General features: G+C 37.4%; 1 protein-coding gene across 3 annotated transcripts in view; it reads left to right on the plus strand.

The window, feature by feature from the left end:
- Window positions 1-25,780, plus strand: part of gramd4a (GRAM domain containing 4a) — a 67,167-nt gene that overhangs the window by 13,686 nt on the left and 27,701 nt on the right. For 2 of the 3 annotated variants that reach the window (XM_051890139.1, XM_051890138.1), the window contains exon 3: window positions 1,436-1,544. In XM_051890139.1, coding sequence (XP_051746099.1) covers window positions 1,436-1,544 — 109 coding nt within the window. Of the gene's footprint in view, window positions 1-1,182; window positions 1,347-1,435; window positions 1,545-25,780 lie in introns of those variants that run through there. The other variant, XM_051890140.1, reaches the window with a different exon arrangement.

The following is a 25,780-nucleotide window of genomic DNA, read 5'->3' on the forward strand; positions in this document are numbered from 1 at the left end:
TGAAATATGCGGAGCTAAATATGGATATCAGACAGTCCGTTAAGAGACGAGACGTGCTGACAGATAAAATAAATTCATGATTGTGATAGCCTACGTATGTGATTTGTCTGATTTCTTCAAGCCGTCGTATTTACCATGTTTACTATGGTAATAGTGCGCATAGTCTTGGTGATCACATCGGATCACAAACAGAAGTTATTTCAAACACTTGCTGCTGTCTGAAAGTGAGTTTTGAGCTAAAATGATTTTAAAAGTCTTTAATGCTGATGTTAGCTGGTAACCTACAAGTAATCATCCATGGCGCCTCCGTCTCCACACACAGATAAACTCCGCCTTTGTTCATAACCACTCCCTCAAGCCCGAGCTGGCCCGCTTTGGACCAAGGTATTTGGCGGGCCGAAAAACCCTTGCCGTTGGCCCCGAGGAAGCTCCGACGAGGCACGATCAAGCCCCGGAAGTGACAGTGAAAACGCGACTGGCCCTGGCACGCACTAGCATGCCCGCTTTAGGCCCAACAGTGGAAACGCGGCTATTTACTCACCCTCAAGATGTTCCAAACATGCATAAATTTCTTTGTTCTGCTGTACATAAAGGAAGATATTTGGAAGAGCATTTGTAACCAAGCAGATCGTGAGAAGTAGGAATAGGAAAAAAATACTATGGCATTCAATGGGGGATGAGATCTGCTTGGTTACAAACATTCTTCCAAATATCAAAAACCTAGAAATTTATACAGGTTTGGAACAACTTGAGGGGGAGCAAATGATGACAAAATTTTCATTTATAGTTGATCTATCTCTTTAATTTCTCTTTCCCTTTCTCTTCCACACACATCCCTAATTTGCCATTACATTTCCCATTTTCTATTTCCCCAGCTGTTGTTTATATGTATTTATATAGATGTATCTCATCAGCTTGGATATAAACCAACCACAAACTGCATGAAGCAAGCATTTTACCATCATAGGTTTAATGCAGTGAAACCAAACACGTGTGTGTGTCTCAGTGAAGCTAGCATGCCTGCACTGTCAGTTGCATTGGCCTCTTAAAGAGACACCTCTGCTTTTCTGCTGTGTCTCTGCAGTACCGCCCTCTCTCCTAATCTCTCACTCACCTACTTTCTCTGTCTCTCTCTCTCACTGCGGTTCGTCTTTCTGCAGATCTAGCTTTCTTTCGGCCTGTGTGTATGTGTGTGTGTGGGGCGGAATGGAGTCAGAAGCAGGTTCATGTTGTGCTATCAGTGAGTCAGAATTTTACATTCCACATTTGTCATTGAGACCGGCCTCCAGTTTGAGGCTTATCTAGCTAAAACAAGAGGAAGACACCATACAGGGGACTAGTATTCTGTAAGTCACCGCTCGGAGAGACTATTTTTTTGTGTGTGTGGGATTTATCACATCCATATCTGTCAATAACCCTGTGTGTTTCTTTCTAGGCTGGTTTGGGGACTTTGTCTGTCATGCAAGACCTGAGGAGCGAATCAGAACGTCTCAATGAGGTCAAGGGTCATTTGGAAATTGCCTTACTGGAGAAGCACTTCCTACGTGAGTACTGGAAGGAGGATGTCTCCTTGTATTATGATATGTGGAGTGAAGCTAAACAAAAGTTGTGATGCTCTATATGTACAGTATATGAACGATGTTTCATTCATACCTACATACAGGTTATCCAGTAGTAAGATGGTGTTCAGTGTGCGTTGTATACCAGGATACAATATCATCCTTTTCAGTATCTGATCCAAATAACATTGTGCTGATATTAAGCGTTATTTGGTGCTAGAGGTAGGGTTAGGTGCACCTCATCTAGAAAATTATTTATGGGGTGGCAAGGGAGTGGTATGAGGACTGTGAGGGGTGGCAACACCAAAGCAAGCAAGCATTGAATCATCTACTTAATCTATACTATATCATCTATATCACATCTACTGTATACTTACTATAATTAAAAGCAAAATATAGTCGCAAGCGGTAATCTTCGGGGTCCAAGCACCAATGGCCCATGTGGATGATTAGCGATCCAACTTAAAATTAATCTTATGATGTGGTTTTGCTTTTCTTTAATATAAATGTTATGTTTCAATTTAAATCCAGGGCTCATTTATAGTTCAACACTGGTTTGTTTTTGAATGTCTCTACCTTGGTGCTTTTCATGTAGGTACAGTATGTTAGATGTTTTAATCTTCAGTTGTGTGAATGGCACACAATTTCTACCTTTTTATCTCTTTTATATATATATTGTGCTTCATTATACTTCTCTTGTTGTGTTGAAGATTTATTGTAGTGACATGAACAGATCATTTGTATCCTCTGTATCTTGAGTAGGATTGTGTTTATGTGGTTGGACACACTCATTTGGTCAGTTTACCACATGGTTTAAGTCTGTTCACACCAAATTAAAAAGTTGTGCCACATGTATTGGTGCAAACAAATTACAATTGTTACCTAATTGTGGACTGATTAGCTATTGATCACCCTCAGTGTGTGGATGTGTGTGTGAGAGAAAGCTTTTTGGTACTTGTGTGGATGTTGTTGGTCAAAGTTTTGTTTTTTAAAATGAAAACACTTACATTATGTGGACAAAATGTTCTTGCTGCAGTTTCCATGAGAAAAACTCCTTCACTAAATAACTATAATAATGTATCCCTTTAAAAAGTTGAAGTTTGGCACTGTTCTGAACATGTTTGACTTTCTTTTGCTGAACACAAAGAGAGAAAAAATGAAGAAAGCGAATAAGAACTGAAGCTTTTAAGCTTCAAAAAAAAAAAAAAAAAAAAAAAGTCCTTATGTCCTTTTTGAAGCTTGAAAGCGTAAGTGGAACACATATACTGACAAAATGTATACCTTGAATATCCTATAACTTGCTTTGGATATATATAAAAAATCTGCCAAATGCATTAATTGCAAATGTTTCTGTAAGGGTTAGGGGTATAGACAATATAATTAGCTCAGTATAACAACTAAAGTCAATAGACAGTCCCTACCCTGAAAGAAAAAACAATTAAACGTGTGTGTGTGTGTGTGTGTGTGTGTGGATGGATGTGATCATCGTGTCCATCACAGCTACAGTAAACACTGGACATACTGTATGAACAGCAACTGAAGGTCATTAGTGAATGACACAGTCACAATCGACTTTTATATAACCCTAAGCGTGCCACTGTCTGCACATACAAGATAACCCACACATGAGAGGGAGTGAGACAGCACACATTAGTAAGCTAGAGGAAAATGAATGGGGAGAGAGATATAAAATATAAAGTAGGAAAGGGATTACGGAGTGAAGCTGCTAGAACATCAGGACTCAGGATTTTTGCTCAGGAAACACAGAGTTATAGCCATGTCTGTGAGCTCTTATGTGTGAATATATATATATATATATATATATATATATATATATATATGCATATAGGTGAATAGGAGAAATTACAACGCTAGAATCGCTGTTTTGATAGAGGCAGTGTCCTGTCCTGTTGTAGAGTCCTGTTGTAAATTTCTAAAGATTTTTAATGATATAATCAAAGTATACATCTTCTATACATCTGAAGTAGGCATAAGACTTGGAGGACATGTCTAAAGCTTCCATTGTTTCATTGAACACAAGTTTGAATCGATTTGAACATGAATGAGATTTGTGAATAAGAGCTGCAGAGTACAAGAACTTTTCTGACCTGTTCCTCACATAAAGCTATCGCTTCTTGAAACATAGTAGATGTGTCTGCTTTTAGGATGCTTTTATTGGGCTTTTCTCATTTTTGAAGCTTGAAAATGTATATCACCATCTACTTTTTATTTGGAAATTCTGTGTAATATGATCTTTTATGTTTCATGCTTCTTCTGTTCATTCAACTAAGGGCATATATTTTACATTGATGCACTAGCCAACACTACTAGGAGTTGAACCCATGATTTTGTTGTTGATCTACCAGTAGATCATGCTATGATCTAGCAGTTCAACTACAGATATTGTTGATGGGAGTGTGTGTGGAACAGACTCTGGGTTCCACCCTCTGCTGACATCAAATCCGACATATGACTGAGAGTCTATTTTAAGTGTGTGTGTGTGTGTTTATCCCGTGTGTTCCCATCTTACAGCTCTGACCCATTTAACACTGCGTTACCAGTCATTACAAAGCAGTTGTGCAGACATCACAGGCACTTCCTGTTACTTGTCTTCAGTATTCTTTTTTTCTCAATCTTAGAGGTTTATGTTCAAATATGCAATGTGCGATGAGATATAATAAGTTATAATGACAATTGATAAATTGATAAAATTGATAATGATAATTGTTTCTTTTTGATTTGTATTATTTTCTTTTGTTTTTTGAGGGGGGTTATGGCTTTATTTGTTGCATCATTTTCAAAAAAAAAAAAAAAAAGTCAATCCATAAAAATAAATATAAATCGGACCTATGCACAAACATGCTAATTCCATTCCATTCTTTCCCAGTAACGGGGTCAGAACTCATTACAGAGGATTCCTTGATGTATAGCCTGTTATGTAAATATGCCAGATATCTAAACACTGTTAAGCATACTTGGAATTGGCGAAGTCACACAGTCTGAGATCACCCCCTACACCCTTAAATAGGGCACTGTTTGAGGGAACAGCCATTTGTAGTGGTATCCAAAACCATAGTGGACATTATTGAGTGCACTCATTCAATCCCATAATACACCGCAATATCGAGTGTACAACTGATGTACCTCAATGGCTAGCGAATATCCATGATGCACTGTAAAGGCTCATGCCAAATAAATTCCCGCGTCTCACCAGAAGATGGCGCTCGCAAATGAATCATCCATCCATCCATTTTCCAAACTGCTGGCCCAATGTGGGTACAGCATAATATTATACAGGTATAAATTCCTTTTGAATTGGTTATATTGTTTAATTAAGGTTTATACATGCTAGATTCCATGACAGAGTTCATGATAAATGTTTTCATTACTACTGGAGCTTCTATTTTGCTCAGTTTCAAATGATTATTAAACAGCAAGCACAAACTATACTAAAGCGGAAGCCACTCCGACACACTCAAGTGTCCGAATTCACTCACTTGTTTACATTCATTCCTTCAAGTGGACTATATTAGTGGTGTAATGTAGGGAATAGTGAATGAGGGTACAGGGGCTGATTTTAAACACCGCTATGGTTAACATGGCTAGTCCATGTGGTAATTATGTCTGGCAGGAAATCCAAACGTCTGCCTTACATTCATCGACCTCAGGCATAGCTTATCATTTGAAACATGTAAGTTGTTGCCTAATGTTAGCTACTTTACATGGCGGCTTGGTCTAATCTTAACCTAGATAAGTGTGCGCTATTATTAGGTGCACATCCAAGTGTTCATGCAAAAGCTAAATTAGTACCACATACTTAACATGCATTTCTAGCTAAAGGCGTTTCATTTTTGCAGTCGACACTGACTCAGAAATGGTTTAAATGAGCAACTAGTCGACTAGAAAAATCTTTAGTCGGGGGCAGCCCTATTATTTAGTATGTTTTACAATTTTGATTAGTGACCTAAAAATAGGTTTACATTGCAATTTAACTCCTACTTTCAATGTGGTGTCAGACTTTTGAACCCCACTATATATTGAATGGTTTTATGATGTGATATATAGACATGATTGAGTCATGGCAGCATGTGTGTGTCTGTTGCAGTGTCACAGTTCTATGTCTGTTAGGGTTAAGTAATGAGATTAAGAGATGACAAGTTCATCACCTTCTCTCTGGCAGCACACACAAAACCCTGACGTGAAAATGCTGATTCAGCCATATAAATCTGACATCAATTTACACTATATTACAACCCCATATCAAGAAAAGTTGGGACATTTTGTAAAACGCAATGAAAATCAAGAATCTGTGATATAAACAATTTTTGATTTTGATGGCTACAACACACTATAGAAAAGTTGGGACAGAGGCACGTTTAAACTTTTTAATCATTTGGGAATTGTGGATACTATTGTTGCAGTTTTGCAAGTGGAATTTTTGCCCAATCTCGCCTGATACAAGACAGCTCGTGATCATCATGGTCTGATTCTCCTAACCCTAAGGGCCATTCATTTTCAGTAAGAGACAGACTGCAGGTGTAGAGTGTCTACGAAACCACTCTGTTGAAGCACGTGCAGATTGAGGCTTGGCAGGAAAGATGTCATCTTGAATGGCAGTATATGTCTCTGTACAATCCCAATATATGCCTCCACGTCAGTGGTACCTTCATATGCAAGTCACCCAATGCCGTTTGCACTGGTGCACCCCATGCCATAACAGATGTTTGCTTTTGCACCTGTTGAAAGTCTGGATGGTCCATTTCGTCTTTGGGACTGAAAACTTGATGTCCGATTTTCCCCAAAACAAGCTGAAACGTGGACTCATCTGACCACAGCACACATTTCCACTGTCTTTTGGGAGATGAGCTCGGGCCCAGAGAACTCGCCGGCATCTCTGCATAGAATTGATGTATAGCTTTGTCCTTGTGTGACAGAGATTCAAGTAGAATTTGATGCAGCATCAGACAATGGTTTTCCGAAGTACTCCAGAGCCCATGTGGCTATATTTAATACAGTAGCATGATTTTTTTTTTCTTAGGCAATGCCATCTGAGGGCTCGAAGGTCACGCACATTCAACAGAAGTTTCCTGTCTTGATTTTTCTGGATTCCCTGAATCTTTTCACAATATTATGTAGATGGTGAAAAACTTAAATACTTTGCAATCTGGCATTGAGAAATGTTTAACTTGGATATTCTATAATCTTTTCACTATTATTTTGCCTCTGTCCCAACTTTTTTGGAGTGTGTTGCAGCCATCAAAATCAAAATTAGTTTATATTCACAAAATACAATTAATTTGGCCAGTGAAAACATTTTTTCTTTGTCCTTTTGTCAGTTAAATTAGAGTTTAAGAGAATTAACAAATTACAGAGTTTTGATTTTATTGTGTTTTACAAAATGCCCCAACTTTTCTTGATTTTGGGTTGTATATGAAAATTGACTCCATTTAAGCTATGCATGGAAGCTCATTCTCTGGGTTTTAAAAAATACAATATTCATAACATGTGGGAAGGAGTGTTACATAATAGTTTCTAGTGAAGACACATCACAGCTGAGGATTCCTTTTCCTGCATTATTTACTCTCAATTGCCCAGCTTAACACCAGCCTGCTCTGAAATTAGCTGTTCTCTTTTACTGTTTTGAAGTGACGAGAATAATTTTTGTGTTAAAAACAAAACATCACACGCATGCATCGTGCTACTCACGTGAACAGGCGTCGGCCAATACTGAGTCGGCGTCCTGATGTAGATCCTGGAAGTGCTGCAACGAAAATAGCGAATTTGTTGAATAAAGTCGTTATTTTTGTTTTGTTTTTGCGGACAAAAAGTATTCTCGTCGCTTCATAACATTAAGGTTGAACCACTGTAGTCGTGTTGACTATTTTAACGATGTTTTTACTACTTTTATGGACCTTGAATATGGTAACTCTTGGATTTCATCAAAAATATCTTAATTTGTGTTCTGAAGATGAACAAAGGTCTTACGGGTTTGGAATGACATGAGAGTGAGTACTTAATGACAGAAATTTCATTTTTGGGTGAACTAACCCTTTAAGGCCCGTTACTTACATCATCATCCATCATCCAAATATCAGTGAAGTTGTATGATTACTTTTTTTAAGCAATTAGGCTTACGATTTTTGCCTTGCAGTCAATAAAATGAACAAAATTGAAGGAAGGACCAAGTTGTATGTAGGTTATAGAATATGAGAGAGTTCAGAACAACATTTCAGAACACTTTTCACATTTCAACAACCACACAGCAACACCTAGCAACAACCTAGCAAGCTTGTTTTGTATGGGCAAGCACCTCTCACATTTCTATAAAAATGTATAAATGTAATTTTCTCTTCACAAACTCCAAAGTGATAAAGAATCATTGCTTGCTTGTCAGATTTGTCCGCTCACTGTGGCCTTGACTCATAATTAGTATGACAGTGGTGCCGCTGGCAGGAACTGTGACAGCCTGTAAAATATCAGCTGAAGAGCGGGACAGAATTAGGCCAGTGAGTGGGCCAACATTGATCCAGAGCTCTTTACACAGAGGATAGATAGACAGAAGAGAATGAAACAGCAGAAAGAGAAAACAAGATTGTTAAAAGAGAACATGTGAAAATTACTTTCATTATACCTCTAAAAACTCAGCAGTCTTGGTAGTTTGCTCCCCAAAAGTAGTGCCCCGTACATTGTAGTGATAAATGCCAACAGAAGCCTGGTGGCTCAAATGGCCTCAACCTGCTGGGGTTTTCTGCTATTTACGGAAACAACATGCCGATGTCATTTCCCTCAGTACTCCTCTAATTTTGTTCCTCCCAAACTCTGAGAGACTGTCTCTTATTTACTACACCCACACAATCTCCTCCGCTTTCTGTTTCTTTCAGGCAGGTTACTATGCGACAGCGGCATTCACTTAGGGGTTTATTGTTGCACTGAAAGCCTGCCGCTGACGCAGAGAGAGAAAGCTTATGTTTCCTCTCAGAGGAACGAGAGGTTCACTGCTGTGAAAGGCAGCTAACATCACAGTACAACAATACGCCAACCATGTCTCAGCCCTGGGCTCTCAAAACCAAGAACAGTGTCTCCGAGATCTCACCATGAATAATTAAAGATTGGTGATGATAGCAGAATAGTCCATCCAGGCATTTGTTTGCTGAAATATTGTAGCTTTGACATTATGAGTTTATCTTTATATTAATGGTCTCTTCAGCCATAATAATGGATAATGTCTCAATAGCAAAGTCTTCAATTGCCAGACCCCGTAAGATCAAGACCAATACCAGACTCCTTAAGGCCCAAAACAATACCAGACCCCTTAAGGCCTAGAGCCATTCTAATACCAAAGACTAAGACCAATTCTAGACTACCAAAGACTCTAGACTAAAACCAAACTTCCAAAAGATCTAGACTAATACCAGACTCTCAAAGACTCAAATCAATACCAGGCCTCAAAACCCCAGAACAATACTAGACCATCACCTAAGGCCCTTACCCACACCAGTGTACCACACAATCTGACCCAGTCTAGAATCAATACCAGACCCCCTAAGATTCAGACCAGTAAAAGGCCCCCATAGGCCCAGCCCCATACCAATAACAGCCCCTCCCTCTAAGGGTAGGGACACACCAAACCATCGCCGAAGAACTAGCGCTGATGAAAGCCTGTGTTGTCACCTCGCGTCGACTGTGTCGGGGGAAAAAAAAAATCTGTGCTTGAACACACCGAAAGGACTACGGGCGACTGTCGACTAGCATGCACGTTCTGCGCCTATGTGTGTAAAGAAGATAACTGTCTATTTAAGCAGATTTATTTGTCTATATTCGTCATTCAAAAAGGGAAAGTGAAACTAAGACGGCGTCCGACTAGAACCAAGGGTGTGGAACACAGTGAAAAAACGAAGTCAGTTGACGCACAAAAACGGCCCGACGTTGCCTGACGGCTGACCGTCAGCTTGGTGTGTCCCTGGCTTAAAACTCAGATCCAAACACATAACAGACCACCTAAGACCCATAGCAGAAACCCTAAGAGCCAGACCAAAGCCTGACCCCTAGACAAGGCCAAGACCTAAAAACAAAATTAAAACCAAGACCTGTTGACCCAAACCCATTTCAAACACCTGAAACAGAGAAAATGCTCATTTTTTTGCAGCATTTATTTCAATCACAGAGATATTTTGTACGGTGGCTCAGTTGCCTTTCTGAGCTTTTATGAAATTATTACAAATTCTCTTAATGGCTGATGATGCCTGCTGACCCGTGGTTGAGGCAATTATCACCTGTACAGTGGAAATAGACTGGTCTTGTCTGAGATAAGTCATGACTCAGATCTAGACAAAAAAGGTGAATAATGAGACCCAGACCAGTAATGAGTGTCAGACCAAGGCTATGTTTATGTGGTCTTTAAAGGTCTCTAGACCAAGACCACAAGATTTGAGCTCTGCTTAATAAAATAATGGGGCACAAACAAAGAAATGGTCATCCTATGCTATCTGAGAGATTTTGATGAAATCAAAGTAGAAAATGATGATTGATATTGTTTTTAGTTGACACTTGATCTTCTGACTTTGATGTGCAGGAAGTAATATTTCCAGGAAGGAACCTGAACCCTGGTTCCTAATGGTGCAATTCTGTTAGAGTAATGAATAGGTGTCACAAGTAGTGGCTGATTTGAATATAGATACACCAAACTCTTTGCGCATGCAAATTATGAATGGAAAAAATTCAAATGGATCCATTTTAAACAACAGTCTGGTTGTTGACGACACTAAACTTGAGTCATGGAAGCGTCTGGACCGAATTACAATACCATGTTGAGTTTGGTAACATCACTATATTGTCTTCGTATTAGTACATGGCTCTATTTCAAGCAACTGCTCAGTGTTGTGGAAAAGACCTTACAGAATGTGAACAGAATGGGCTAATGGTTTTGTCTGATGAATAGAGCTTTTGTTTCGCCTCAATCAGTAGGGAACAGTAGTTTTCCTCTAGGTGCTTAATTCTCCCACAGGGTTTAGATCCAGTCCGCTAAGCTGCATTTTGTGATTGTTGTTTTAAGGGTTGTAGTAATGGACCTACACAATCTGTTTGATGCCAGCTTCTAGATTCTACATTTCCTGCCATTTGGACTAGTTCACAACTGGCAAAACTAGCCACAAGTATTTAGTGCACCAAGAAGCAAAGTCGAATTTTAAGAACATTTTTTTTGGTTTGTTTGAGGAGTCAAAAAAATCACTGGGGCCTTGATGACTGAAGGCAACTATGCTCGAACATTAGAGGAACCGTATTACTTCGATTATTCATGAGGTCTTGATGCATCGGGCCAAGATGGAGGCCTATCTCTCAGATACAGAGTTCTTCTGCGATGGAATCACAGATGAACTCAAAGGCAACCTCAGCCTCAGTAAGTGGTCAACATTATTTTAGTCAAGCTCTTGATTCCCTTCTTCTTGCTGAAAGTGATGATTTAAGGTAATAGTTCACACAAAAAAGAAAATTCTGTCATAATTCTGAAGACCGTGCTGGTCGATCTTTGCCATGCAATTACGTGGGAACAGAGGCTTTCAAGCTTTAACAAGGACTCAAAAGCATCATATAAGCACCACAAACATCTTCTGAAGCCATGTGTGAGAAACAGACTGAAATTTAATTGTTTTTCACTGATAATCTTCCTTTCCAGTGAGCAGTTAACCAAGTCTGTGAGCTTATGTCAAGAACAGAATCGGTCGGATTTGTGAATAAATCATTCAGACCAGTTTGAATAACAACTTAAATCTCCAAAAAAATTTCTGAAGACTTGGAATTACTTTATAGTACATTGAATTGAATAATTGAAAATTGTAATTTGTAAAAAAAAAAAAAAAGAGCAGCAGTGCAAATACTGTTCCTTTTGTACTCTACAGAACTGAGTAAGTGATGCCCGAATTTTCATTTTTAGATGTATTATTTCTTTAGAGTCTCAGATCTGTATTACTAATTCATTAGCATTTTATTTTACAGTCCTGTTCCCCATGTACATACTATGTACTTATTATAGTAATTACAATAACTGGGTAACCAGGTACTAACCCTGAACCTACCCCTAAACCTAACCTTAACCCATGTTAACTTATAGTAACAGTACTTTCGGTAACACTTTATTTTAGGGTCTTTTAAGTAGTTGCTTATTAGCATGCATCTTACTAGAATATTGGCTGTTTATTAGTAATTATTAAGGACATATTAATGCCTTATTCTGCATGACCTTATTCTACATTCTTAATCCTACCCAATACCTAATCTTAACAACTAACTTACTAACTACAAACCCGATTCCAAAAAAGTTGGGACACTGTACAAATTGTGAATAAAAAAGGAATGCAATGATGTGGAAGTTTCAAATTTCAATATTTTATTCAGAATACAACATAGATGACATATCAAATGTTTAAACTGAGAAAATGTATAATTTTAAGGGAAAAATAAGTTGATTTTAAATTTCATGGCATCAACACATCTCAAAAAAGTTGGGACAAGGCCATGTTTACCACTGTGTGGCATCCCCTCTTCTTTTTATAATAGTCTGCAAATGTCTGGGGACTGAGGAGACAAGTTGCTCAAGTTTAGGAATAGGAATGTTGTCCCATTCTTGTCTAATACAGGCTTCTAGTTGCTCAGCTGTCTTAGGTCTTCTTTGTTGCATCTTCCTCTTTACGATGTGCCAAATGTTTTCTATGAGTGAAAGATCTGGACTGCAGGCTGGCCATTTCAGTACCCGGATCCTTCTTCTACGCAGCCATGATGTTGTAATTGATGCAGTATGTGGTCTGGCATTGTCATGTTGGAAAATGCAAGGTCTTCCCTGAAAGAGACGACGTCTGGATGGGAGCATATGTTGTTCTAGAACTTGGATATACCTTTCAGCATTGATGGTGCCTTTCCAGATGTGTAAGCTGCCCATGCCACACGCTCTCATGCAACCCCATACCATCAGAGATGCAGGCTTCTGAACTGAGCGCTGATAACAACTTGGGTTGTCCTTGTCCTCTTTAGTCCGGATGACATGGCATCCCAGTTTTCCAAAAAGAACTTCAAATTTTGATTTGTCTGACCACAGAACAGTTTTCCACTTTGCCACAGTCCATTTTAAATGAGCCTTGGCCCAGAGAAAACGCCCGCGCTTCTGGATCATGTTTAGATATGGCTTCTTTTTTGACCTATAGAGTTTTAGCCGGCAACGGCGAATGGCCCGGTGGATTGTATTCACCGACAATGTTTTCTGGAAGTATTCCTGAGCCCACGTTGTGATTTCCATTACAGTAGCATTCCTGTATGTGATGCAGTGCCGTCTAAGGGCCCGAAGATCACGGGCATCCAGTATGGTTTTCCGGCCTTGACCCTTACGCACAGAGATTGTTGTTCAAGATTCTCTGAATCTTTGGATGATATTATGCACTGTAGATGATGATAACTTCAAACTCTTTGCAATTTTTCTCTGAGAAACTCCTTTCTGATATTGCTCCACTATTTTTCGCCGCAGCATTGGGGGAATTGGTGATCCTCTGCCCATCTTGACTTCTGAGAGACACTGCCACTCTGAGAGGCTCTTTTTATACCCAATCATGTTGCCAATTGACCTAATAAGTTGCAAATTGGTCCTCCCAGCTGTTCCTTATATGTACATTTATCTTTTCCGGTCTCTTATTGCTACCTGTCCCAACTTTTTTGGAATGTGTAGCTCTCATGAAATCCAAAATGAGCCAATATTTGCCATGACATTTCAAAATGTCTCACTTTCAACATTTGATATGTTATCTATATTCTATTGTGAATAAAATATAAGTTTATGAGATTTGTAAATTATTGCATTCCTTTTTTATTCACAATTTGTACAGTGTCCCAACTTTTTTGGAATCGGGTTTGTATTAATAAGCAATAAATTAGGAGTTTATTGAGGGAAAAGTCATAGTTAATAGTGAATAAATGTTCCCTATACTAAAGTGTTACCCTTAGGTAAGTACACTGTAAGTACATGTAAGTGCACATACTATAAAATAAATTGAAACCACTAATTCTACATTCTTCAGTTGTTTTTTAAAGATGGTGTTTACGATAATTGATATACTTGTCTACTGGGATCCACACATAACTCACTGGCTGAGAGTTTGATGGTGTGTTGTGACAACAGTAAAACAGGTCATGCCCAAAGCTATAGTCCAATGATGCAATGCAGAGAGGCAGTATTACCAGAACATCAAACCAGGCCACTGGTCGATGCTAATTACACAAGCAGAGACCAAATGAGAGAGGAACTGATAAGAACGTTTGTTCTCAGCTAACAGGGAGCTGTTTGTTAGCTGTTAGCTTTGTTAGCTGTGTTGTTAGTATTTCTCCAGCTAGGGTCATTCATCTCCGCTGTGCTCTTAATAGGTTTACATGAATCGCTGCCATGCTTAGTAAGAGCACATGTAAGCTTCCTAAGTCCAGCAACCCACGAGTGACCGCTTGTGACTTTTGCTTTAGGTTGTGTTTGAGGTTGGTCAGCACACAGTTCTTCTTCTTTAGGCCACCGATGTTGTCTACAAAATAAGAATTCTGATTTCAAAGAATCTTCAACTGGTTAGTCAAGTCAAGTCACCGTTATTTATATAGCGCTTTATACAATACAGCTTGTTTCAAAGCAGCTTCTCAGTACAGGAAAATAACAATGAATGATGCAAACTTTATCAAAGTTAGTCTCCGATGGTATGCCCACAGTTGTTTATTCCTTGCCTAACCATTATGAAATCATACATTTGAGTAGTTGCTGTCTTTACATGTTGGCGTAACAGTCTCTTCCTTTCTAAGTGGGTGGTTATTGGCCAAAATAAGCTATAAATCAGACTTTATGCTGATGGACAGAGATGGACTGGGACTCAAAAACAGGATCAACCCAGCACAACCCATCTGTGGATAATGTCCTGCTACATTAGCCATAACCTTGGCAGAGACTGTCCTTCTCCAAAAAACGACCCTATAGGGTGTATATACGACCTATATTTACGTTTTAAAGTCATGCGCCCTCTAGCTGGCGTAAAAATAATGACAGTGTCGTATTACGTCTGTCGACATGAAATGACGTATGACCGTCGTTACCAATCAAAATGCGTGTTCATTTAAATGCAATGTGTGGACTTTTTACACGGTCCCTTACCCACCATTTGTCCTATTTCCATTTAGCAAAACTCTTTTTTTTTTTTTTTTTATTAACGACTACACCTACCCCAACCCTAAACCTACTCTTAGTGATTTATGGTGCATATACACTTTATGAGCACATGCGTTCCCTGGGATCAAACCCACGATCGCATGATCACATGATTGCATATTGTTGTATATTGCAATGCTCTACCAATGGAGCTACGCAAAAACCCGAAATATGATGCAGATAAAAGGGTACAATGCATTAAAATGAAAGTGTCCTGTTGTCGATAGGGGTGCAACTTTAGTAAACGACAAACAACCTATATGGTCGTATTGGTTGGAGGACATGTTGCCTCGGCAGGAGTATTATCTACTTGATATCGATTTCACTGTATTTTTGTTATGTTGTAAATTATTTAAGTTGCAAAGGCAGCAATTAAAGAAACATACACAATAAAGGGAAAAAAAGCATTATAAAGAATGATTTGTTGGTTATGAAATCAAATAGCCTCATGTTCTTCAGAAACCAATTATTTATTTGCATTTGTTTTGAGATTTTACTGATTTTATTAACTCAACCTTTTCAGTACAGCGTTATTAATATAACCTCTATCACCCACTATGTTTGGTTTGCACAGACAGCAGCAAAAGTGAGATGTGGTGGTAGGATGCAGGGAGGAAAGCTGCATAGACTAAGTTATCCATAAAAATAATTAAAAAAAAAACTATTTTAATTAAAGTGGCAAAAGAACTGAGAGTGGGCGTAATCCTGTATCGCCCATATCAGGATCTGGCTATGCGATATAAATGGGCCAGCCTGAGATTGTTGCAAGTCTTTGTATAATTGCTGCTCTCAAAGTGGATCTCTCAAAGAAATTTGTGGTGTGACTGTGTTGTTCTAGTAACACTCGTATGTTCCAGTGTGAAACCATTAGCAGAGGAAGTCAATGAGGTTTTATTTAGGGATTGACAGATGAGAATACCTAGAATGACCTCACAGCCTTACATGGCTAGGCTGGTGTGAGTGTGTGTAAAAGCTCTGAGAGCTTCTGAATCTTTTATATGGTCTGATAGGTGGAAATGAAATTAGCTTGTGTGTATGTGTGCTAATTTATCATGGTGTTCTGACTTGGAAATTGAGGTATGTGTATGCAATGTATCATATTCCTTTATTTGGGGTAAATATTGTTTGTTTATTATATATACATTATATGCAATTTATATTTACATTTTGGTAAGTTGGTATGAATGAGAGACATTTTTCTGAATATGTTAATCTAAACTAGCCTTAGACCGGCAAACAAGTACAGTACCTCTTAAATATAATATAATGCCATTTACGAGCTCTGCATCCAGACTGCTAAGAGATAACGGGGCTGCATTTCCACTGCAGGTCTTAATGCACAATTCCAATTCGTTGACCATGTCCGATTATTTTTTTCAGCTTATATCTTCTTTTAAAAGTGACCCATATCCGATATCTGCATTTACACTATACGCTTGGCGAAACAACCCAAGGTAGACGCACCGAACCAAAAAAAAGCTTAGGCCGAAAAGAAAGTAAAAATGGCATGATTTGCTATGGATGCAGACAAATGATAATACAAGCTTTTGCTTTCTGCACCATCTTTAAAGGTCAGCAAAACATTGGCTTGAGCCTTTGTCCTCTATTGCGCCATTGAAAAGAGTCATGTGTTCATGTTTGGTGTTGATCATTCGCCATTGTCGCTTTTTTAATGGCGTCCGACTTGCATTGACAGGGAAATATCCAATCTGTCTGCTTACATTGCAAATGCATGTATCCGATTCATATCAGATTTATTTCCACGCATGAATGAGGCCTAAGAATATTGAGAATATTGGAATCCATGTGTTTACACATTTGTGGGTCATATCCGATCTGTGTTGGGTCACTTGAACCATAATGTAAATGCAGCCTAACAGATATTATGATATTATAGAGAGGCTACTGTATGCATATTAATGTATGCATTTGACACCAATTCCTAAATAAACGCAATGCGATAAGATTCCAGTGACAAGCTTTTTGTCTGACCACAACAGAAACGACACGGCTACAAGATGCAACAAAATCAATCTCCAATCACAGTCAATCAGAAGAGTGTGTGGGCTGTGTGGATACAGACAATCAAATTAAGTACACAATCAAATGAATAAAAAATTAAACCATTTTTACATTATTAAATTACATACGCAGGGGCTGAGTCATTTCATTTATTTTCGAGATCTGATTGTTGTTGCTTTCATTATGACTCATAGGCATGCACAATGGAATATGAATTATACCTTTTAACAATATACAATGAACTTAAGATTATCATCTTTGGACACAGTTTCTATGTTCTTGTTCCCAGTCACGATGCTGCGAAAAAAGAAACTTTTCATTGTTGTGCTTGCTTAGGACAAAAACTCTGATTAACACTGACCTTTTATCGTGGGTTTGACCCTTGTGTCTGGTTAAGACATGGTATTATGATTACGTTTATGTTTACATTACATTAATATTCAAATTGAAAATGTAACAAGCAAGATGACTGCATTTAATAATGCAAAATACTTTATTACTAATGTTAACTTTCATTAAAATAATAATTAAAAGACGTGCCAGATTTCATGAAGTTCAGTTTTCCTTGGCCTAGTTTTACAAAGTTGTGTCACAATTTATATGACAGTGCACAGACTGTACAGTACATTCAAAGATATGAAAAAATTATGTGATGCACTTATGTGCAAACTGAGAGACAGTTCATGCTTGCTCACTTAGAAAAATCTATGATCATATCATGTTTTTGAACATGTACCATGGTAATCTACTGACATAGAGGTATTCTATGACATTCTTTGGAGTAAAATATAAATACAATGGTACATGAATATGATAATCATTTAGTAACATTGTATATATTTAAAGGGGTCATGAACTGCATTTTTATTTTTTTGTACTTTATAATGTTCTCTGAGGTCCACTTGTAATGTTATCAAGATTTTACATCAAAACACATCCTAATTTAGAAGTAATAAGATATTTTGGTTACACTTTATTTTACAGTGCCGTAGTTACATTGTAATTACTCAAATGAGTACTGAGTACTATTAATTAACTACATGTACTTACTATAGAGTTACAGTTACGGTTAGGGTTTGGTTTAGGGTTAGTTACTTGTAATTATGCATATTTTACTGCTATTACTATACATGTAGTAACATGTAACTACGGCACTAAAATAAAGTGTTACTGATATTTTCTATCCTGTTTTTGACCATCTATTTCGAACACTCCATTTTGATAGGCGTGCCACATTTAAGACTTGGAAGTAAACGCCCACTGCTATGATTGGGTAACAGTTTTGCATATTAAAATAACATCCCCGCCATTACACGTGAAAAAGTTTTGAAAACTTTAGATGTTGGAAAAATATCTCTTACATAGTTGAAACATTTGCCAACACTGTGAAACATTTATGCGTATTACATATGCTTTATAAGTCTTAGTTGTGGCAAATAAAGTTTAAGTACTTTTAGTAACCAGTTGACTTTACGGTGTTTCGTGTAAACGGAATTATGAATGAATGTATCATTGTTTGTCACACTGTCATTCTTATAGGCAATTCATAGTTCATCCTTTACGATGAAGTGAAAAATGTATACATTGTCATTTGCAAGTGTCGTGTTTTAAATAAAAATGAAACATATTGTAATGTCTTACAGGTGACAAAACAGAAGATGTCGCTTACTGAAGCTTTTATTCAGGATTACTGCGAATGGCTTAGATCAAAACAATAAAAAACGAAGCGTTCTCTACCTGCTTTCTTCTGTATCCGTGAATCCCCCATATTAACCCCATAAATGCTGAAGCAAAGGAAAGAACAGCAAATCACAACTATCACAAATATTCACAGTTTCACTGCAGCTCTACAGCATAAATACTCAGTACATATCAAATGATTTGTATCAAAGGAATAGTGACACATGGTAAAAACACTGTTTCTCACACTTGAGTGTTACGACATAACTGTCAGATCCAATATAGTTGGCACTGCATCATTTTTTATTTTCAGTCTCTCTAAAAAGCCTGCATTGAACTCTCGGTCCGCAGTAAAATGAAATGAACAAAAAAATGAATCCGCAGTAAAATGAAATGAACAAACGAACAGTGTCTTACTAATGTGATCTGACTGAAACTTTGTTAAAAATAAAGTTCATCCATGCTTTCTTAATGTTATAATCTCAAGGAAGGCAATGCAAAGATTGTGTTTTTCCACAACTTTGGTGATGGAGTCTGGGCGGGGCTAAAGAGGCAATGATGTAGAAGTAGGTGTTGATCTTATGCAGATGCGGTCTTTTGTCGCACTATTACGTCATAATGTGACAAAATCTGAAACAAGTCATTTTTTGTGCTTGGTAAAGCTGTTTTTGGAATGAAATGGAAGTTTTGAGTTCTGAAACTTGCAGGATATTTTTATAGTACAATGACCTCTTATATATCAAAAGATCAAGGAAAATTTGATTTCTCAATTCTTGACCCTTTAAGGGTTAATTCACTCAAAATCCATATACTTTCATTATTCTTTTGAAAAATTATTTTTAATGAAACCTGTCCATCCTATGAAAGTCTAGGTAATCAAAACGTTCCAAGCTCCAAAGCTCCAAAAAGGTCATAAAGGCATCATAAAAGTAATCCATGCGATGTTTCATCCAAATTTTATGAAGCGATTTGAATGTTTGGGTGTAAAAACAACACAAAAATGAAGTCTTTATTCATAAAATATCTTCACTTTCACATAGCTCATCTTGATGCGTTCCGTTCACGTGAAAGCTGACCTTTTGGAGCTTGAAACCAGAAATCTCTTAGGTTTTAGGTTTTAAAAAATATCTTCATTTGTGTTCTGAAGATGAACAAAAGTCTTATGGATTTGGTACAATATGAGGGTGAGTAAATGATGACAGAATTTTCATTTTCAGGGTTAACTAACCCTTTAAGGTACTACCATGATATCATTGCTTTACCATGGTGCAGCCACAGCTCTTTTTTGTAAGGACTGAATTAAGCACAAATAAAAAAAGTCTTTATATTCCTTCAAATTTCAACCTATACATAATGTATAAAAATAGCATAAGTTAAGTTTAGTTCAGTCACCAGAGTCTGTTACTAAAATGCAACGTGTACTCATGAAATACATCAGACATAATGACTCGTATCTAGGGATGCAAAGAGGCGGAAAATTTCCAGAGAATTTCTGGAAACTTTCCAGGATTTTTGGAAGCTTTTGGTAAAATTTGGAAAGTTTCTGGAAATTTACCGGAACGTGTACTCATGAAATACATCAGACATGATGACTCATATCTCTATTTATCTGTGTGGTGTTTGTGTGGTCTTTCTGAAATGGCTCTGTTGTGCAGGATGGAGGGCTATCAGCAGCACTAGAGTAGATCGCTCCACTTCTGTTATTGGTGCCTGATGGCGACTCCTGTCTGTCTGCGGGGTGCTGTGAATGTACTGACAGAGAGAGAGAGAGAGATCATGAAGCACACTGTGAAGGGCTATTATTACTAAGAGAGAAAGAGAGTGATGGGAGAGGAAGAAGCACTATATATTTCATGACCTTCCCAGCATTCTTACTTTGACAGGCTTCATAGGCTTATCATTTCTATTACAAGAATCTGTTGCTAATTCATACCAGGTGCTATATTTAAACAAGACGTTACTAGAGGCCTTTCTATATTGTTAATACAGTCAAAGGCTGTTGTTTATAAGATAGTTTTATTAGAAGTATTAAAGACAACATCATTTTATTAAGTAAATTTTTTAGGTGGCATCCTTCTACTTGAAGATATTGTCCCTGACATCGGAAAATTGCTATGCAACAAAAACAGTAAAGCTGATGGAAATGCTGTAATAGAAATAATATAAATATTATTTATATATGAGCTAAATGTTTTATTTAATACTGTAAAATTTGGTAGCACTTTATTTTACAGTGCCATAGTTACACGTTACTACATGTACTTACTATAGTAATAACAGTAAATTATGCATAATTACAAGTAACTAAAAAAAACCCTAACCCTAACTGTAACTCCATAGTAAGTACATGTACTTAATTAATAGTACTCAGTACTTATTTGAGTAATTACAATGTATCTACAGCACTGTAAAATAAAGTGTAACCTAAAATTTTGTTAATTAATTAAAACTAATTCACATGAAAACTAATCCCTGACAATGTTCAAGAAACAGCTGAAAATGCAGTTCAGCAGTAGCAGTCTATGGAAGCCACAGAATAAAATAATAAAAAAGGGTTATATCTCACAATTTTGTGGATTTCGCCTGTTTTCCTCCATTTCTTACCACTGTTTTTCTGCCACCACAATGCATGTGTACACGCAACTGTTTTTACATGGTTTATTCTAGCTTGTTCTATTCTGAACGATGGCTGAAACTTTGTACTGCTTGCACTTCTCATGTTTATTGCATTTTTAAGATGAATCACGTGTTGTATTCCTCAATTGTAAAAGCATCTGCTAAATGAATAAATATAAAATGAACTATTTTATCAAATATTTTTGAGTATTGAGTTGTTAGCTTACAATTATACTATTTTAATCAACTGGGGGTGTTAGTAAATTGTATTGTGTGATTTACATGAGGAGTTTCAATTGTGAATTTTGATTTTGAAATCAAAATGTTACACTAAATGTTCTGTAATGCACAATAGGCTGGTCAGACATTTGACAGAAGTATAGGTTCATTGTTGATAAGAGGGTTTGTTGATGGACGATTTTTCTTAAAATCTTAGTTGAGAGTTGAGAGAATTTTTTGAGCTATCACTTTAAATAACCAATATTGAGGTCAAACAAATGTTGTAGTGCTGTAGATCATTAAACTCTTACACTGCCTCAGAAGTCTGTCCAAAATCAGTTTCGTGAGGTACCTTCGTGCGGAAACTCCTGCAGAGTCATTGCCTGTAAGGCAGCGAGGCAACAAGTCAGCTGCCTAAGTTTTCGGATGCAGCCTAAATTAGCTCCAGAGTAGGGAGTAGAATACAGAGTAGGGTCTAACTCAGCACAATAGGAACTACCAGTGATGTAAGTGTAATCTGATTGGCCTACTGCTTACAAAACACCAGTACCCACCATTTTTAAAAAAGCTGTGTACACCTATATATTTACTCAACTCTACGAACATAGAAATACAGTGATAGATAAACCTCTCAACCTATAAGCTAATGAGAAAATCCAACACAACTTTGAGCTAGCGACAATGAGCATCAACCACACGACAAATGCTAATACTTTTTCATATACTGTTTGCTTTCTTTTTTTTATAACCGTTCTATCTAATAACATGTTAGACAGGACTGTTAAACAGATTGTAAACAAATGAAGACGGAGAATGAGAGAGCTGTGTGCTTAGGCTCTGGCGTTCTCAGCGCTGTCAAAATAAATTTCCTCTGCGCCATCAAAATAAAAGTCACAACAACAAGCGCAGCTTATGTCACTTCAGAGTTCCTACTGGCGGTGCAAATGCAACCTGGAAAATGGCCCTATGGGAACATTTAGTTCTCAGAAACTACCCTGGTGGCTTGTTACTATAACTAAGTTCCTATAACTACCTGGTGCGAAAGCCCCTTAAGAGAAAAAGAAACTATGAGAATCTGGAAAAAAAAGGATTATTGGAGAAAAAAAACAAACAAACATGTGTAGACCAATAGCAGTTTTGCCAAGTCTGCGGTTTTCACTGTTGCCCCCAACCTCCAAGTTCAGTTACCTAGTACATTTCTGTTGATGTTTTCATATGACTAACATGTCTTTCTAACATAAAATTTCAGCACTTCAGTCAACATATTCTGAAGTTCATAGACTGATCTCAAACACATTCAGCTTTCGAGTAAGAAGGCAGAAATATATGATTTTCTTTCTGAAGAGACATGAAGATCAATGAGAATTACAGACAGAATGTTGATTTTGTAATATCATAATCAGTCTGTTCTCAGTGTGGCCTGCCTATAACGATCAAGACAGATCTAAAGATGTTGCTTTGATGTTGATTAGAGACACCACGGCTTGGTACATTGTGTGATTTGTCCATCCGCAAGATTAAAAACACTTTGAAGCACCCTTTCCTTAAAACCTCAGCAAGAGTTTATGGCATGAAAAATTTAATTTGTACTGTATTTGATTTTCTCGCTATGGATGTTTTGGGAGGTTTTCAGAGTGTTATGATGCTAACGTTGTTAAGATGTTATGAATGGCTGTTGACGCATTGCTGTGCAGTTATTATGGTGTTCTGAGTGGTTGTCAGGGCATTGTGGTAACTAAAATGTTCTAAGTGGTTATTAGCATTGCTAAGGTTTTCAGAGTAGCTGTTAGCATCTTGTTGTGCAGTTGCTAAGGTGTTCTGAGTAGTTGTTACCTCCTTCAATGTAAAGCCCAAGTATACTTCATTTTTTACGCATATGCTAGAGCAGGGATTGGCAAACTCTGTCCTGGAGGGCCACTGTCCTGCAGAGTTCAGCTCTAACCCTAATCGAACATGCCTGAACCAGCTAATCAATAGCCCCTTTCACACAGCAATCTCGGTAAATTACCGTAAAATTACCAGAATGACTTTACCGGTAAATACACAATCATGCTGTTCACACAAGCAACGCCGTTCTGGCTTTTTACTGGTAAGAGACCATTCACACACCAGCACCAAAATAACGGTAAATTCAGTGATGTCAGTCATCATAAAATGATCTTTGAGGAAAAGCGCTTTAGTTTCACTATCTGTTCAATTTGACAACATTTTGTCTAAGTCTCAGTGACAGGCATAAGGGAATGATCAAATAGAGCTCTTAAAACCACAAAACCGACATAATAGTATCTAACTGCAGAGCCGCAGCACTGATGAATGAAAAAGAAGGCTGGGTCTCGAGCTCGACACCTTGAAAAAGCTGTGAGATGTGGTGCAACGGTCAAAGATGTCCATCTAGTGCATTTTTACATAGAAAAAGCAGCGGAGCTTACTGTAAACGGCGCGGAGTAATCACATTATCTCCATAGTAACTTTATGATTGGCCCAAAGCAGACTTCTTTGTACGTGCTAATCTTGATTCTTTGTTCACACACAGCATCATACCGGTAATTTACTGGTAAAGTTACAACTTCACAGTCGATAAAGAAACAGAGGAGATGGAAAAACAACAACAACAAACTACTCTTGACCATAAGAAGCAGAAGATAACCACGTTGGCGAGTGCTTGTGAAAGGTGGTTAAGAAATACTTGCAACTGAAGTATAAACAAGTGCAGAAATTTTTTTTTTTTGCTTATAATTTCTTGAGAAAAGCACTGACACTGGATAAGGATGAAAAATTCTAGTGCATATGTATGACCTGTGTTTGTATATGCTATATAATGAAGTATACTTGCTCTACATCTGAATATGCCTACTTCCATATTATTTAGTAATCAAAACTGTATGCGAGCCAGTGTGTCCGCATTTGTGGTATTCATAAAACAGTAGGCGAAAAGCCAGATGACCTACTATTTCCGGCGAGATTCTGAAGTGTGCATATGATGGACACTTTACTATCCCATGAGGCCACAGGAGAGGATTTATGAATATGGCAGTGAAGCGACGCTTCAAAACAATCCCACACGGATCCGCAAAAAGGACTGTATTATTCATGCCAGGCCAGTAGTTGGCGATGTCACTTTGTAAAGAAACACTATGTGCCTATAGACTGAAAACGTAATACTTTTTACATTTTTGTAGTTTACATGGAGACGATAATGGTGTCGTTTTCTGTTTATAGTTAAAAAGGGTGTCGTATAAACAGCCCCTAAGTTTAAGGGATTTTTAATTATTTTACTGTCAAAAGTGAAAACTGTTAGTCAGATTGCTTAGAAAATGAACACTACACCAAAAGAAACATTACCTGGCAAGTTTTCACTAAGTTTAAACTTCCATTTCTACGCATGAGCAATAGTAATAGTGATGATTACCTTAGCTAACACCACTAAAAAGGGTTGGATGCTAGTCATATATAAGGATCCCCGGGCTTTTTACTTTAGTTAGAATCTATATTTAGGCAGTTCAGGCTTGTGAAAATCTAAATGCTGTTAATAGAAACATCGCTATAGATTAATTGACTGCCTGCTTAGTGATGTACCTTTGTACAGCTGACAGCATTCATCTCATCTGAAACCATCTGTCACACAGAAGCACTTCCACTAATGGCCATCATTCTGAACTCACGGTTCAGGCACAAGAGTTTTATAGAGCGCTGATGGTCATTCAGATCTTATTCTCTCATTTATGGCTCCCTGTAAGAGGGAAGCTCATATTAGCACTTAAATATTTATAATGCTTAGCTGGGAACAAAGACCATGTAGAGTACATAGCTGCAGGCTCACAGCGGTGCATTAGACTACTGAAATTTCACAAACAGAAGACTGGAGAGTTATTGAGGAAAACACTTTTAAATTGTCCCCGATGTGAAGCTGAAACATCTTGTATAATCCAAAAGGGACTTATTTTGCGATAATGACTCAATGAGTGCAATGAACCTGCTTATTGCAAAGCTACTTTGCTAAGTACCATAGTAAATAAATGTAAATAAATATAAATTAAATTTGATTTGAACTCTGTCATCACATGAGAAAAAGAGAGTGTGAAGTGATACAAAAGATCAAAGTATAGCATATTAGTTTCCAGTGTTAATAGCCATGTATTGTAAGGTATTGTACAAAATGAAGTAATGAACATGTTTTAACTGTAGCGTTTAAGATTACTATTATTAACTTTTTTTCTTACTGTATTAACTCTGTATTAACAAAGTATAGTATAGTATTATGAATACATCCATCATCACCCATTTAGGCTTTAGGTGGTGATATACAATATCATGATACTGAGTGATTGCCATATTCGTGTGCCAAATAAATAAAAATCACTAAAAATAAAATAAAAATAAAAATATAAATCACTCAACTATTTAAATGGTACATCTAGGTACTTTACAGTATACCATAGTATTACTATGGTGTATGTCAAAAAAC

The sequence above is a fragment of the Ctenopharyngodon idella genome, chromosome 4, assembly GCF_019924925.1.
Source record: "Ctenopharyngodon idella isolate HZGC_01 chromosome 4, HZGC01, whole genome shotgun sequence".
NCBI lineage: Eukaryota > Metazoa > Chordata > Actinopteri > Cypriniformes > Xenocyprididae > Ctenopharyngodon > Ctenopharyngodon idella.